Source organism: Urocampus carinirostris, chromosome 10 (assembly GCF_059441175.1).
Source record: "Urocampus carinirostris isolate Australia breed hairy pipefish chromosome 10, RoL_Ucar_1.0, whole genome shotgun sequence".
Taxonomy (NCBI): Eukaryota; Metazoa; Chordata; class Actinopteri; order Syngnathiformes; family Syngnathidae; genus Urocampus; species Urocampus carinirostris.
In genome coordinates this window covers 32,371,920-32,389,104 of record NC_142358.1, presented here as the reverse complement: position 1 = coordinate 32,389,104, position 17,185 = coordinate 32,371,920, and the positions used below count along the sequence as shown (strand labels likewise).

Genomic DNA, 17,185 nt, shown 5'->3' with positions numbered 1-17,185 from the left:
AAAAAAACATGCTGGAACACGCAACACGGCGGCGCAGTGGTTAGCGCTTGTGCGGCACAGTTCATGTCATGGGAACCTGTCGTGGGTTCAAATCCAGCTCCAGACTTCCTGTGCGGAGTTTGTATGTTCTCCCCGTGCTTGCATGGGTTTCCTCCGGGCACTCCGGTTTCCTCCCATGTTCCAAAAACATGCATTTCAGGTGAATTGGCCGGTCCAAATTGTCCCTAGGTGTGAATGAGCGAATGAGTTGTCTGTCCCTGTGTGCCCTGCGATTGGCTGGCAACCAGTTCAGGGAGGGTGTCCCCTGCCCATTGCCCGCTGATTGCTGGGATGGGCTCCAGCCCCCCCGCGACCCTAATGAGGATAAGCGGTACGGCTAATGAGATGAGATGAGATGCTGGAACACACTACACTCAGACACACAAGTAGACAGTACGACACGTAATTGACCCATAATAAAGTCATAAAAGAACCAAACCTTATGAATGTTTTTGGTGACAAAGAACTATCTGTTCCAATCATTTTGTCAAAGAAAAATCAGAGTTGTAGAGATAACTGGAAACTTAAGAGAGCCACGACATTCTGTTCTTCACAAGTAGGTTCTGTAGGTTTCTTCTCTCAATTGACTGCTACAGGTTCTGTAGGTTCTCTCATTTAAATAGAAAAAAAACAAGTCACATTTACCTGGGGATGGATACATTTACATACGACGAGTAACTGATTCGAGTTAGACAAATATGTTATTATTTTTTTTTTATCAGGGTGAAATTGACCCTACATGGGTTGGGACTTAATGTCTCCAACGTGGTGCCCGCTGACACCTGGGCCACCCAGCTTAGGTGCCCCGCAGACCTATAGCTGAAAATAGCTTGGTCATTGTGATTTTTGAGAAAAATGATGAATTAAGTGGCTGACTGAGTCTATGTAACCCTACTTCCAATAATTAACCTGGTAATAACACAGTAACAACATAGTAATAACATAATAAGTTGTTACCAGTGTTCCCTTTAAGCTGCGCGCGTGCGCAATTGCGCACTGCTCGCACATTTTCAGCGCACAAGAAAATCTAGCCAGCGCACAAAAATGAGGGCTCAAAATTACTAATTAAGAAGCGACTTACAGTGCATGAAGGTAAAAATACACGGGTTCCCCTGACGTTGTGTCCTAAATGTGGTATTTTGAAGTCGAGTCGAAGGAGAACGAAGTTGAGTAACGTTAGTAGAGTTTGTCGAGAACCGGCTTCTTCGGCTCGGCTCACTAAAAGGAACCGGCTCTCTCGGGTCCTAAACGGCTCTTCGGGTTGTTTTCGCTTCATTAATCTCAACATGACCAAATATTATGTAAAATTATGCACAAAATGACTTAAAGGAAGGGGGGAATAGAACAAAAAGGAAACAAATACCAAAATGAAAAAGTAGTGAAAAGCTGAGAAAAAAAGAAACCAAAAGAAGGGAAAAAAAAGAAGGAAAAATTTAGAAAAAAAGCCAGAATAAAAGAAAATAAAGAAATGTAGGAAAAAAAGTAAATAGAGAACAAAAAGATTTTTAAAGGAATTAAAAAAAAAGTTGAAAAAAAACACGGACAAAAGAATAAAAAGTTGCATTCAAATAATTTCCAATTATATGAAGTGAATCTTGTTGCCAACATTGTACTTCCACTAAAAAATGTGATTATGTACAGTTCTGTATCCTACAACCGGCTAAATAAGCCCCGAAAAATGTTAATATTATGCGACAAAATATATCAGGAAATAAAAAGAAATGGATATGTTGTGAAAGAATTGTAAGAACAAACGACGTTTGTAATAGTACATGAGTCAATTCATTCAAAAGAGGAAAATAATTTTGCATTGCCGGAAACTCAGCAAAATGTAACTTGATGTCAAGTTTTGGACATGTTTGATAATTAATTATCTTGCCACACTTGGGATTATGGTTGCTCACTGTTGTTTCAAGCGTCGCTCACCGACTTTGTGTGAACGCTCAGACCCGTGGAAAATTAGAAGAAACATTGGATGTTACTTTAGAAAAACAGGTCACACTGGGTGCCTTTTGCTCTAATTAGTAACAAATGTAGCTCTCAGCTTCAAAGAGTTTGGAGACCCCTGGTTTAGACGATGTGTGAAAAAACACTGGGTGTTCTAGTGTTAACTTATCAACACAGAGTACATACAAATATCTGGTATTGTTCTTCGCTTAGTGTAAATGGATCACTCACTTGGGTCACTTCTATCTTGTGTCATTTAATGTATCGTAGCTGATGTACTACCTGAAGAACGTTCGTTTCAAAGTGCCACACACAAACGAAGAAGTCTTCTTCACCGACGGAGATGTGGAGGGTTTTTATGACATCATGAACTGGGTGGTGGACAGTAACGGGGAAATATCCTACCTGACTGTGGGGCACTACAACGGCTCTGCCCCTCCAGAGGAGAGAATGGTCATAAGGAATGATTCGATTGTCTGGAACAACGAGGAACTGGAGGTCAGTAGCACTTTTTTTTAAACCAGGTTTGGAAATGTCACCTGAGGGTATCCCTGCTCTTCAGCCTCCTCGGTCAGTGTGCAGTGAGAACTGCACGCCTGGAACCAGGAAAGGAATCCGACAGGGAGAACCCGTCTGCTGCTTCGACTGCATCCCGTGTGCTGACGGCGAGATCAGCAACGTGACAAGTTCGTATGAATGTCTTCTTTTGCCTGAAATGTAAATATGAAATACAGCCATCCATTATCTGCACCGCTTATCCTCAGTAGGGTCACGGGGGTGCTGGAGCCCATCTCAGCTGTCCTTGGGCAGTGGGCAGGGCAGACAGAGACACTCACTCATTCAAACCTAGGGACAATTTGGAACGGTCAATTGACCTGACACCTACGCAAGCACGGGGAGAGCATGCAAACTCCACACAGGTTCGATCTCATGACCTCAGAACTGTGCCGCGGATGCGCTAACCACTCAGCCGCTGTGCTATATGAAATACAACAAGTCAGAAAAATAGTAGGGACTCCTGTTCCTGTCATTTTATGTGTAAAAAATAGACCAAGATATATGAATTTAAAACGTATTTTACGTGGACAATATGTACAATATATGGGCGGCATTGCGTCGCAGTGGTTGGCACATGCGCGGCACAGTTCTGAGGTCACGGGATCAAATCCAGCTACCATCCTTCCTGTGCGGGGTTTGCATGTTCTCCCCGTGCTTGTGTGGTTTTCCTCCGGGCGCTCCGGTTTCCTCCCACATCCCAAAAACATGCATGTCAGGTTAATTGGCCGGTCCAAATTGTCCCTAGGTGTGAATGAGTGAGTGAGTTGTCTGTCTCTGTGTGCCCTGGGATTGGCTGGCAACCAGTTCAGGTTGTCCCCTGCCCACTGCCTGAAGACAAGCAATGGGCTCCAGCACCTCTGTGACCCTACTGTAGATCAACGGTATGGATAATGGATGGATGGAATATATACAATACCACAATTTTTAATTAAAACAAACACACCCGAAATTTTCTAAAAGCAAATATCTTGTTCTGTCTGTAATTTCTTTCTAATTCTGACGGCTAAAAGTTTAGCAAATTTAAAAAGAATTGCTGAAATTGCAAAGTTAATACTGTGAACAATTTAATTACAGTAATCCCTTGCAATAAAGCAGTACATTTTGTTATGATTTTGCATCGTGCATTATGGTCTGCAATCTAAATGGCTAAATGCTTATGAAGTCATTCTATTTGTAAGACAAATGCCTGAGTTACTTCCTTATTGTGCTAGAAAAACAAGTTAGATAAAAAAAAATATAACAGAAACAATTGAGAATAATATTGTAAGAAAAGTAAAAGGTAACAATTCAAAGATAAATCTTTTATATCGAATGTTCAGTTCAGGGGATCCAAAATGCATGGGTGGAGAAGCACCTTTTCCGTTACTGGCTCCATCTAGTGTTAAAACGGAGAAGTGCAACAGAGTTGAGCTCAAGCGCCATGTGCGGGCCATATTCAACTATATTTTCAGAATTTGCTGCGGGCCAATAAAAACTGACCCGTGGGCCGGAGATGGCCCGCAGGCCGTAGTTTGGACACCCCTGGTCTAGACCAATATGCCAAGACCAGAACGGAAACAGGACCCAATTGTGTTACGTTTCTCACAAGTTTTATTGAAGAAAAGAGGAACGGCTGCGCCCACGATCCGGTGTTCGCTGGACGCGAGAGGCAAGTCGCTTTCGTACTCGGATTGTGATCCGAACACGGAAGTGGATCTTCCGTAGCGAGCGATGGCGGTGTCAGAGACGGAAAAACTGGTCAGAGGCCGGGACAGGAAAGCAAAAAACGTGGTCGGGTTCAGAAACGGATCGTAAGCCGGGACGGGAGAGAAGACGTGGTCGGAATCAAAAACGGGTCGTAAGTCGGGACGGGAGAGCAGGCATGGTCGGGATCAAAATGGGTTGTAGCCGGAGACAAACGGGAGCAAAATTGGGACAGGCGGGAGTCAGGGTCGAAAAAGGCTTGCCTTGTAAAAACAGGTTTGCAGACGGACTGACAACAGGGAATTGACAGGACTGGGTTCAAATAGAGACAGGGAGCCAATCAGAACCCCCGGCGGTTGGTGCCAAATGAGCAGGCACAGGTGAATCACATCAGTAACCACGACACAATATGTATGTTTTAATAAATGAAGTTTTTTTACAGAAAGTATGCGCTAAATAATACACACGGTAATATTTGAATATTATTGTTGTCGTGGTCAGACGCCCGTGAGTGTGTCCTGTGCGGTGGCGATCACTGGTCCAACGAAGCTCACGACGCTTGCGTGCCGAAGATCATCGAGTTCCTGGCATTCGGGGAGCCACTCGGCATCACTCTCATCGTCATTTCTGCCTTCGGAGCCCTTGTCGCCATTGGCGTCGCGGTGAGAGTTTGCAAGGAAACCTCTTCTGACTGCAGAACCAGTTACGTGCGGTCAGGGGAGGCAGGGGAGGCTGTGCCTCACTCATTATGATGGCAGTATCGCATCGATGATAGTACTCGCAAGCTACCAGCAAGTTAAGCCGTCCAGTAATTTTTTTTCTCGCTGTATGGATTTTTGGATTTCATACAGTATCTATTGATACTTTTATTCATAAGGAAAAAACATAGACTTTATTTTCTAAGTTAGTTTTTTTTTTTCATATTCTTCAGTTTATATGATGTTTGTTTCATTGCCAATCTGATGCATGTATCGTTTAGTAGACACTCAAAATAGGGAGAGAAGACATCAATGAATCTTGAAAGCAAGAGAAGCCTGTACAAAAAAATCTCTCACAGGGCTAAACTACAAATCTGTTCTAAAATGTATCCCCTGAGCCCTTTATTTTTATTAAATCTCTTAGGTAAATCAGATATGCTCTTAAGGTAAAAATCAAGCAATTATAGGCCGATAGTGACAATAATGTAAACCAGGGTTTACAACCTTTTTCCAGCTGAGAGCTACTTTTTGCTAGTAATTAGCGAAAAGTCAAGTCATTTTTAAATTTGTATAGCCCTTAATCACAAAGAGTCTCAAAGGGCTGCACAGGTTATTGCACAGACTATTATTTCAGACTATTATTACACCATCCCCTGATCTGGAAACAACTTGAGGGCAAGGAAAAACTCAAAAACCTCAACATGAGGAAAATGAAGAAACCTTAAGAAAGGACCGCACATGTGGTATCCCCCTTTCAGGATTACCAGGCAAAGGATGTTGCAATTACAAATAATACAGAGATATTGGCCACAAAATGTATAGGTTATTCATTTGCTATAGAGTAGAAGTGTGTTTTAAGCTTAGATTTAAAAAAGGGCACCCAGTTTGATATGCATTTCTAAAATGACAACATATCATTTTATTACTATGTTGTTACTATGTTATTATCAGGTTAATTATTGGAAGTAGGGTTAAGTAGACTCAGGCAACCACTAAAATAATGTTACCAGAAGATCACAGTGGTCAAGCACTGATGAGCTATTTTCAGAACAGGTCCGCAGGCACCTCAGCTGTCTTTAGAAGTTACCCTGGTTCCTGTGGGCACCACGTTGGAGAGCCCTGATGTAAACAATGCGTAACAGTCAAAATACAGAACAACAGTGAGGTATAATAGTCACCATAATGAACTGGCATCTCATGCAATCTCCTTTGCAGGTGTCCAATCGCAAAACAGAATCAACTTATCACATTAAAATTATGAATAAGATGCGGGTTCATTTATTTGTAAATCTGACTGTGCCTCACCAGAATCAAGCAACACTTATGTCATTGTGAAGAACTGTTTGAAAGAGCCATTGATTTGCAGGTGGTGTTTGTCATACATACTGGCACTCCTTTGGTGAAAGCCAACGATGCTCTGCTGAGCTTTTCGCTGCTCTTCTCGCTGATGGTGACTTTCCTCTGCTCCATTCTCTTTTTGGGAGAGCCTCAACACTGGAGCTGCATGGCCAGCCAAGTTTGTCTGGCTTTGGGTTTCGCTCTGTGCCTTTCTTCTCTCATGGGTAAGACAAAAAATGACTACTATGTTCTGGGTCATAGATTATCCATACTCAAAAGCCTCTTTTATTTTTCCAAGGCAAGGCGGTGCTGCTGATGCTGAGAGCTCAGGCTTTGAAAGCGGCCCGTGCCAAAGCAAAGGCTGCTGCCAAAGCTGCCAAAGCTGCCAAAGCTGCGGTTGAGGCGGCAGCCAATACCGGTCCCCCGGATGTCATCGCGACAAACTCTACAATGTTTAATGACCTCGCTACTCGTGTCAAGCGTGACAGTCTCACCTTCGCCCAACAGAGGGCGATAGCTGCTGTGGCAACGCTTATTCAGGTTAAGAAAAAGGGTCTATCATTCTTCACTGTTTATCTCTGTTTTGTTTGTTTTTCTTTAATCAGAGGTGTGCATGCAGTGGTGGCTGATACCTTTATCTCTTGTAGTGGCCAATTTGGAAATTTGAATTAGAAATTTGAGGGATATTATTGATGTTCTGTTAGGATTCAGAACTATTTCTTCAAAATTCTCTGTGAGGAAGGAATTGTATAAGTCAGTGGTGTTAGTTTTTGAAACACCATCTCAGTGGCCTTCGGGTAGGGCGTCCTAAAGGACTGGGAGGTTGCCGGTTTGAGCCTTGGCTGATTACATCTAGGACTTACACCATTGGTACCCGTTGTCTACTGTTATGATTACTGATGTGACTCAGCTGTGCCTGCTCATTTGGCGCCAACTGCCGCGGGTTCTGATTGGCTCCCTGTCAGTATTTGAATCCAGTCCTGTCTGTCCCCTTTTGTCAGTCTGTCTGCAAACCTCAGTGAACACTAAGCAAGCCTTTTTCGACCCTGACTTCCACCTGTCCCGTTTTTTTGCTCCCGTCTGTCTCCGGCTTCAACCGATCCTGACCACGTCTGCTCTGCCGTCCCGGCTTACGACCTCTTTTTGTCCCAGACTATGTCTTCTATTCCATTCTGGCTTACGACTCACTTCCGACCCCGACCACGCCATGCTCCCCCAGTCCCGGCTACCAACCCGTTTTTTTCCGTCCCCGACACCGCCATCGCTCGCTACAGAAGATCCACTTCACGTTCGGAGCACCATCCGAGTACAGGAGCGACTTGCTTTCCATGTCCAGCAAACACCGCATTGTGGGCGCAGCCCTTTCTCTTTCCTCCAATGAAACTCGTGAGAAACTTAACGCTTTTGGGTCCTCTTTCCGTTCTGGTCCTGACAGTCTCCCTTATGGTGCTCGGCATTAGGGTTTGGAACTGGGTGGTTTGGTCACCTAATGACTGTGTACCTATCGTCGCATCATATACCGTACGACTGTGTATGGGAGCCAATCCCTGAATAATCAGGAACAAGGGGAGGAAAATGGAATGATGTTAGTTTTTATTGTTGATGTATATCAGTTGAAGAGGTATCAGTATTGATATACAAGTGTAACGGGTGTAATAATAACTTTTGTTTTATTGAAATTCCTGCTGAAATATGTTGTATAGTTTTTGGTAAGTGTCCTGCAATGATGAGTCCAACAGTGCCACCTGCTGGTATGGGGTCGGGTTTGTTTTGGCTTTTGACATGTGACCGGAAGGCGGGGTTTTGTTGGCAGTCTACGGAGCCCGCTGCCAACAGTAAGACACATTCTTGGGTGCTCCACAAAAAAAGTTAATTTTAAACATTATAACCACAGCTGACAAATCTCTCAACATGCACAGTAATGTGATTGATGTTGTCAAGCTGTTTGGATTTATTTTCGTTTTGTTTCTGTTGTGCTAAAATGTTAATTCCCCTTATAGAGATCAAAGAGATGAAAGCTAACATAGAAGTCACGGGTCACGGCACCAATGTAACCGCGGTGTACCTGTCCCACCAAAAGATCCACATTGACGCTGGACTGGATGATGAGGTTTTTATTACAGTTTCTGCAGATGAAATGAGTCACAACATTAGCTTATCTGCTGGCTTTGATCTCATCTCATTCGTTATAATATTTAAAATTAACTTCTTTTGTGGAGCACCAAAAGATGTGTCTTACCGTTGGCAGCTGGCTCTGTAGACTGCCAACAAAACCCCGCCTTCCAGTCACGTCAAAAGCCAAAACAAACCCCACCCGATACCAGCAGGTGGCACTGTTGGACTCATCATTGCATGACACTTACCAAAAAACTATACACATATTTCAGCAGGAATTTCAATAAAACAAAAGCTATTATTACACCTGTTACAGATATACAAGCTTCAAAAAATGATATCAAACATTTTTAATTGTAGCATACACAGTATCTTCTCTGATAAGAAAACACCACGTACCTTTGTTTTTACCGCCGCATATGACGCCAAGTGGCTTATTGCGCACTGGTTTCCCATTCAGGCCTTAGCCTGTACCGTGTGGCTCATCGTCCTACCGCCCTATCCCGTGAAGAACACTTCAGCTCAGAACGTGAAGATCATTTTGGAATGCAGCGAAGGTTCTGTGGTCTTCATCTCTTGCATCTTCGCCTATGATATCCTACTGGCTGTGCTGGCCTTCATCTTTGCTTTCCTGGCTAGAAAACTTGAAGACCACTTCAGGTGAGAAAGCAGTAAATGCTTAGTAGACCTGTAGCACCTATGTCGTTAGGCAAAGGGAAGCAGTTACTGGACTAGTTGTAGGTTTGATGAGTGGTAAAATTAATAGAGGAATCACCAGAGTCAAAAATCATTTGAAAAAAATCCATTTACCGTAAATTCCGGACTATAAGCCGCTACTTTTTCCCCTAACTTTCAACCCTGCGGCTTATTCAGTGATGCGGCCAATTTATGTAATTTTTCTAACGGCCGCTAGCGGCGCTCGAGTGTTGCTTATCTAGTGATGCGGCCAATCTATGTAAGTGTTGCTACCATTAACTGCCCTGTCAAAGCTATATTATTATTATTAAAGCTTTGAAAACTATCTCGGTGTACCCTCTTTCTTTGTAAATATGTGTAACCCATGTATAATATGTATTTGCAACTGTATATTTTTGGAATGTATTTATTTGTATTTATTTTAGACACTTATTCTGATATGTTTTGCACGGTTGAACGAAATATGAGGGGCGGAACAAACGCGGGGTGCCGAGTTTAAGTGGGGACCGCTAAAGGTGAGGGACAGACAAGGAAAGAAGAGGGGGTAAAAAGTTGGTTAAAGAAAAAGGAGTTGCGTGAGTAAATGTGTTCATCTGATATATTTTTCCCACCCTTACCTTTGGAAATATACACTTTTTTCCTTGGATTGCTTTCAACGGGACCCGAACTCTGCAGGTCTGCATCAAATCTTAAGTACCGGTATCATTTTCCGTTCATTTTGCCCGCTGTGATTTTTGGACTGCTGACTTTAATGAAGGACATTTAGTTTCAATTGCGGGACTTGAAGTCGGGTTTGGGTTAATTTTGTGTTTGTGTTACATGTTTAAATGTCGGCGCATGTGGCTTATATACAGGTGCGGCTTGTGTATGTACAAAATCGGTTTTCCTCTTAAAATGTGGTGGCTTATAATCAGGCGCGCTCTATAGTCCGGAATTTACGGTAATAAACAATGGACAAGACAATAGACAACATTTAACATAAATTGTCGTAAAAGAACACTCTTACTTGGTTTAAAGTTTAAGATGTTGAATGTGACGTTCTGAGTTTGGGTAATCTTCCTTAAATAACCCCGTTTTATTTCTGTAGTGCAGTGGTTAGCATATTCAAAAGGTCCCCGGTTCGAGACCAGGTGGAAACATTTGTTGGCCTGGGTAGGAACGGGCGCCACCAGGCTGTACTTGTCCAAGACCAGGGTTGGGTAGGGTTACTTTAACTAGATTACTTTCAATTACTTTTGGATGACCCCATTACCAAATATGCTAATAAAAGGCAAAATAAACTAAATATGAATAAAATGACTAAATTTTGTGCAGGCTTGGGGAGTAACGGAATACATAGAACGGCAAAAATGATGTTGGCAAGCTGTTTGGATTTATTTTCATTTTGTTTCTGTCGCATTTTATGTTAGTTTTGCCGGAGATCAAAGAGATCAAAGCCAGGAGAGAAAGCTTACCACGTGTTGTGATTCATAACTTTTGTCATATTTAGTTTCTCATCTCATCTCATCAGCCGTACCGCTTATCCTCATTAGGGTCGCGGGGGGCTGGAGCCCATCCCAGCCATCTCCGGGCAGTGGGCAGGGGACACCCTGAACTGGTTGCCAGCCAATCGCAGGGCACACAGGGACAGACAACTCATTCGCTCATTCACACCTCGGGACAATTTGGACCGGCCAATTCACCTGAAATGCATGTTTTTGGAACGTGGGAGGAAACCGGAGTGCCCGGAGAAAACCCACGCAAGCACGGGGAGAACATACAAACTCCGCACAGGAAGTCTGGAGCTGGATTTGAACCCACGACAGGTTCCCATGACATGAACTGTGCCGCACAAGCGCTAACCACTGCGCTGCCGTGCTGCCTATTTAGTTTATTTTGTCTTTTATTAGCATATTTGGTATTGGAGTAATCCAAAAGTAATTGAAAGTAATCAAGTTAAAGTAACCCTACCCAACCCTGCCCAAGACACACCACAGGAAATGGTGCCTCTACGACCCTAGTTGTTAATGGATCCAGCCACTCACCCATCATTTCTATTTCTGTTTAATGAACAGTTACCTATTCGGATTTCGGTTGATAAACCCATTATTAGTCGCAAAACGTATTTTTATGCTAGAGTTTAGGATCAACCTAAATCTTTTTTTGTCACAATAATACACTTAAGTACACTTAAAATTTCAATAAAAATTCAAATGAATGACAAGAAGGTTCATCAAATAAGCAAAGCTACCAAGATATCCTAGATTTCATTCGAGGAATCAAGTCATTTTTCTGGGAGGGAAAAAAACCTGGTCAAAACTCTTCTAGATCAAGTTTTTGTCCATTGTGAATCACACCGTCACCAGGTGGAGTCAAAAGAAGGAAAGTAGAGATTTGGTTTTCCAATTCCTAGCAATGTCTATGATAATCTCAGGTCTTGTCCGTCATCTTTTGCTGCGAGTAATGGCAAAAGACTATCGTGACTTGCCATAATCAGGGTTGGGTAGGGTTACTTTAACTGGATTACTTTCAATTACTTTTGGATTACTCCAATACCAAATCTGCTAATAAAAGACAAAAGAAACTAAGTATGAATACAATTATGACTCACAACACGTGGTAAGCTTTCTCTCCTAGCTTTGATGTCTTTGATCTCCTGCAAAACTAACATAAAATGCAGGGTTGGGTAGGGTTACTTTGACTTGTTTACTTTCAATTACTTTTGGATTACTCCAATACCAAATATGCTAGTAAAAGACAAAAGAAACTAAATATGAATACAATTTTGACTCTCAACACGTGGTAAGCTTTCTCTCCTGGCTTTGATCTCTTTGATCTCCGGCAAAACTAACATAAAACGTGACAGAAACAAAATAAAAATAAATCCAAAGAGCTTGCCAACATCATTTTTGCTGTTCCATGTATTCCGTTACTCCCCAAGCCTGCACAAAATTTAGTATTTTATTCATATTTAGTTTCTTTTGTCTTTTATTAGCATATTTGGAATTGGAGTGATCCAAAAGTAATTGAAAGTAATCCAGTTAAAGTAACCCTACCCAACCCTGGCCATAATGTCTATGTCTTGTGTGTTTTTTTTTTTTTTTACAAAACTTTATCGAAACAGGGAATATAAAATCATTGTTTGCTAAGTAAAATAATCTATTTCATTTGATAATTTAATTCTACAAGCAAATATTTGCAATAACATTTTGTTATTTTATCTCAATGTCAAATTATCCTTTCAATTTTGTATTTATGACTAACATATGTAAACGGTTTGATGTCATACAAACATTGTTTTTCAGCGAAGCCAAATGCGTGACCTTCGGTATGCTGGTTTTCTTCATCGTTTGGATATCCTTCGTTCCAGCCTACCTCAGCACCCGAGGCAAGTTCATGGTGGCCGTCCAGATTTTTGCCATCCTGGCTTCCAGCTTTGGCCTGCTCGCCTGCATCTTCTTACCAAAGTGTTATATTCTACTGATCAAACCTGAACGCAACACTGAGGAGATGATGAGACCCCATGACAAACCGCAAGACAGGACCTCAACTGGTACCTCGGTGTCACTCGCGACCTCCGCCACAGAGGTCAACTCTACAATCGCCTCAACCGCTATTGATGATTAGGTGACGGCTGTTAGCATTTACTGGAAATACTAGATTGTGTGTTATGTAATATAATGTGATTGTCATTGGTGATGAACTAAAGTAAAATTAAAGAAATGCACGTAATCAATAGAAAACAATGCAGTTTTACTGAAATTTTGGTGAAATAACAATTTGAGCCTCTTAGTGTTACCTGTGGCATTCCACAGGGTTCAGTACTTGGCCCCCTTCTTTTTAGCGTTTACATTATTCCACTAGGTGATATAATTCGCATGTATAATATCAGTTTACATTGTACGCAGATGACACTCAACTGTATCTTCCAATGAACGAATCTGCCCCACTAAACTGTGGAAATTACTGTAATGTACTACTCTCCGGTCTCCCGAAGTCCAAAATCAAGAGCTTGCAGCTGGTACAAAATGCTACAGGGAGGTTTTTAACAAAGACAAGAAAGTTTGATCACATTACCCCGATTTTAGCTAACCTTCATCGACTCCCTGTCAGCTTAAGATGCGATTTTAAGGTTCCATTGGTATTATACAAAATCATGCATGGACTTGCTCCCTCATATGTTTCAGATTAAAATTTCCACTGTCTTCCTGTCCAGAGTATTCGCTCTGAAAATGCTGGTCTACTTGTGATCACAAGAGCCAAGAAGAGATTCACAGGTTCGAGAGCGTTCTCCATTCAGGCCCTGGTGCTGTGGAATGCTCTGCCCTCTGAGATTTGATTTACAACCTCAGTGGAAGTGTTTAAATCTAGGCTTAAAACACACTTCTATTCTGTAGCTTATGAATGACTTATTTTTCATGTTGACCATATATGTGTAGTGTTTGTTAATGCTACATCCATTGCAACCTGGTCATTGGTTTTATCAAATTTTTTTGTTTTATATTACAGTGGAACCTCGGTTTTCGAACGCCTCTCAGTTCGGACAAATCGGTGTTCGACCAAAGATTTCGATAAATTCTTGCTTCGCTGTTTGGTCAAAAAAATCGGAGTTCGAACGCTGGTAATGCGTGAGTGCGTACGCTAGGGTGCGATGCTGAGCGGCGTACGGGTGTAGTTCGCTCTTTTCGTGACCAACTGTTATCGCGTGCGGACGTGCTTCATTTTGCTTTTGCTTTTAATATAGGTGTACGAAGTGTTTTAGCCCCTAAAGAAAGTCAGTGCAAGCAGCGAAGTTGTTACAGGTGAAAAAAGAAAAGTAGTGCGTACAACTATTGCATTTAAGAAAGAAATAATAGCAAAATATGAAGGAGGTGTGCGAGTGTCTGATCTTGCTAGAGAATACCCCACCGTCCACCTGCGCCTTCTGCTGACCACCACAAAGGTAAGAAATCCTATTCATAATTCTTTTTTTTATCCTCTTTTTTATTTTTACACGTTCATGTTAGCGTAATCTTTCGTACGGAAGATTACGATGACGCGAATGTACGATTAGCCTGGGTTAGCTTTATGTTTACGTTGAACATTTAAGGTAAACATTCAGGGTGTTGGAACGGAGCCCAACTTTTAGGGTGTTGGAACGGAGCCCCCTTTCCAATGAACCGCTCACCACTTGTTCTGGAGACCCGGGTTCTAAATGACTTGTAAACGACCTGATTTTTTTATTTTTATATGTTCATGTTAGCGTAATCTTTCGTACGGAAGATTACGATAACGCGAACGTTCGAATAGCCTGGGTTAGCTTTATGTTTACGTTGAACATTCAAGGTAAACATTCAGGGTGTTGGAACGGATTAAAACGATTTATATTATTTTTAATGGGAAAAATGATTTCGGTGATCGAACAAATCGGTTTTCGAACAGGGTTCTGGAACGGATTATGGTTGAGAACCGAAGTTCCACTGTATATGTGTAACCGCGGTGTACTGTCCCACCAAAGATCCACATTCACGCTGGACTGGATGATGAGGTTTTTATTATTACAGTTTCTGCAGATGAATGAGTCACAACATTAAGTTTTCTGCTGGCTTTGATCTCTTTGATCTCAGTAGCAGTTCCCTCTGAAAACTGCCCAAAAGCATATCAATTGTTATAATATTACCAGCAGGTGGCACTGTTGGACTCATCCTTGCAGGACACTTACCAAAAACTATACACATATTTCAGCAGGAATTTCAATAAAACAAAAGTTATTATTACACCCGTTACATATGTAAACATGGAAGATTACAAAGTCTTAACCTTTTATTCTTCCGAAATGGAACGTAAGCATTTTCTTTCTCAAAAGGCTAAAAGGACCCAGAAATTTTCTCCTTGCACATTTAACAGGAAACAGAAGTCTATGCGTGAGATAGCTCCCCACATGTCAACAGACTGCACATGGCCTCCGGAAAAATCCCATGCGTGTCCAGTTGGGTTCGAGACCCCTTGACTGTGAAGGTCAAAAGAACTGATTTGCGTGCTTTTCATTATGGTGAACTTTCACACCTTGCTTGGATTCATCTGAATTCGTTCCCCGCGTGTCTATTCGAGTTTCGGATGATGACGAGGTATCATGGAAATGATCTTCACCTGTTTGCGGCGCTCAAGCTCTCCATTAACACGATCAAGGGATCATTGTGCGAGTGCTCGCATAGAACGCAGTGCAGTGGCGTGCTGTAACGCTTCATTTATATTGTCTTCCACATGGCTCAACGGTGTAAAGTATCTCTTGAGGCCTGGATTAAGTTGTGAGCGGGTGTGTGTGGTTGTGTTAGATACCGGGAAATATCAGATCAGTGGTGTAATTTCTGTCCTTAACAAAATGTTTTGCATCTATTTATCTGATACCAAGAGGCAACAATGGTTCTCTTTAAAAAAAGTTGTGTTTCTTCTATTAGTTTGCTTAATTCCTTTGCTAAAACGTATCCAAGACATAGGTTATCTAATACTACTGGTAGTAAACAATTAGTCTGTCATTTTCTACTAGTTTTATGTTTGACAAAGTCAGTATGGGGGTTTAGATGTTACACCTAGGCCTTCAGCTCTAGACCTAATTTAGTGTTGAGCCGGTTCTTGTGATATTGGCCAGGCCCTCGCCGTGCGCCCAGTTCTCTCGGGGAGCCGGCAACGCGGACTGCAAGGAAGAGGGGGTTGTGAAGGGCCTCGCGCCGCACGTAAAACCTGTCTTTTGTAACAAAATCTAAGTTAGACAAGATTGTATAAACAGAGTCAAGGAAGAACAACAAAGGGTGGATGATAATAAAAAAAGTCAGTGAGAGAGAACCTCGACCCGATTCAAACGTAGTGAATGACATTTTAAACACCACCGGCAAGAAGTTTAGGTCAGCCTTGAGTTTAAGATCTTACCTCTGGGCTGAAAGTGGCGGATAAAACCTTTTCTCGCTTACGAAAGAGTTGCTGGCTTTCGACCTTTGACAATTAAATCAACACAATAACGTATTTCCATGAGCTACTTGGTCTCTTCAAGTTTAGCGGCTATTGGTGTGATCACTTTGGTGGATTACTGCCTCATAGCAAATCAGTTTGTGAAACCGGTGATATTACCCAACAACTGCTAGCCGGTGTTCAAAGGCCAATTTGAAATCTGATTGGCTAAACCGACAGCTTTCTCTAAGATTAATATTGCAGTACACAGCCTTCAGGATGTTTTCTGAAGGCCTCTGGGTAGATTTCTGAGCATAGCACCAACTAATGGCTGAAATGTGATTGGTTGAATGCTTAGATATGAGAGTATACATCTAGAAACAGCCCAACTAGGGAGAAGCAATGAAAGGAAGCTGACAGACAATTTTGTATTATTTTAAAAGTATTGATAGACAAATATAAGAAACATAACAAGATTCAAATACTTTAGGTCAGCAGAGGAGGCCAAGCAGACCCCTAACGGCCCACCACTTAATGAAGTGGCCCCTGTACACAAGAATAATGATTTGTTCCCGGATCGAGTTGGCATTGAGAATTTCTCATATCTTGAACAACTTTTTCCCATAAGAAATAACTGAAAACCAAATAATCAGTTCCCGGGTTCCCCAAATCATCCAAACTAAGCCTTAATACCTATAAAACACAACTTCCTGACCACTGAAAACCCTTAAAAATAATAATTGAACATGAAAATAGAGGCCTAAGATACACAAGATGATATTAACGAAATAAAATGCAAGCTTATTATGAGCATTCATCTCGAAGGAAGTCATTTTTGCTAATGGGTGTATACGTGGTGGCGGTGGAGGTAAAAGCGGGATCAGGTCTGTATGCCGGGAAATGCATGTGCTAACTGGGACGAGCTTATGTTGGCGGTGAGTGGTCTCGAGCCCTCGGCCCTCTACAGGGAGTGCAGAATTATTAGGCAAGTTGTATTTTTGAGGATTAATTTTATTATTGAACAACAACCATGTTCTTAATGAACCCAAAAGTCTCATTAATATCAAAGCTGAATATTTTGGAAGTTGGAGTGGGGCTTTTTTAGTTTTAGCTATTTTAGGAGGATATCTGTGTGTACAGGTGACTATTACTGTGCATAATTATTAGGCAACTTAACAAAAAACAAATGTATACCCATTTCAATTATT

General features: G+C 41.8%; 1 protein-coding gene across 1 annotated transcript in view; it reads left to right on the top strand.

Annotated features, from left to right (window-relative positions):
• The window catches only part of vmn2r1 (vomeronasal 2, receptor 1), a 28,109-nt gene extending 15,429 nt beyond the window's left edge, over nucleotides 1-12,680 (top strand). Inside the window, exons 8-14 of the mRNA XM_088346174.1 lie at nucleotides 2,257-2,484; nucleotides 2,549-2,672; nucleotides 4,729-4,889; nucleotides 6,292-6,487; nucleotides 6,562-6,803; nucleotides 8,839-9,038; nucleotides 12,359-12,680. Coding sequence (XP_088202300.1) covers nucleotides 2,257-2,484; nucleotides 2,549-2,672; nucleotides 4,729-4,889; nucleotides 6,292-6,487; nucleotides 6,562-6,803; nucleotides 8,839-9,038; nucleotides 12,359-12,680 — 1,473 coding nt within the window. The remainder of the gene's footprint in view (nucleotides 1-2,256; nucleotides 2,485-2,548; nucleotides 2,673-4,728; nucleotides 4,890-6,291; nucleotides 6,488-6,561; nucleotides 6,804-8,838; nucleotides 9,039-12,358) is intronic.
• Nucleotides 12,681-17,185: the final 4,505 nt, after the last annotated feature.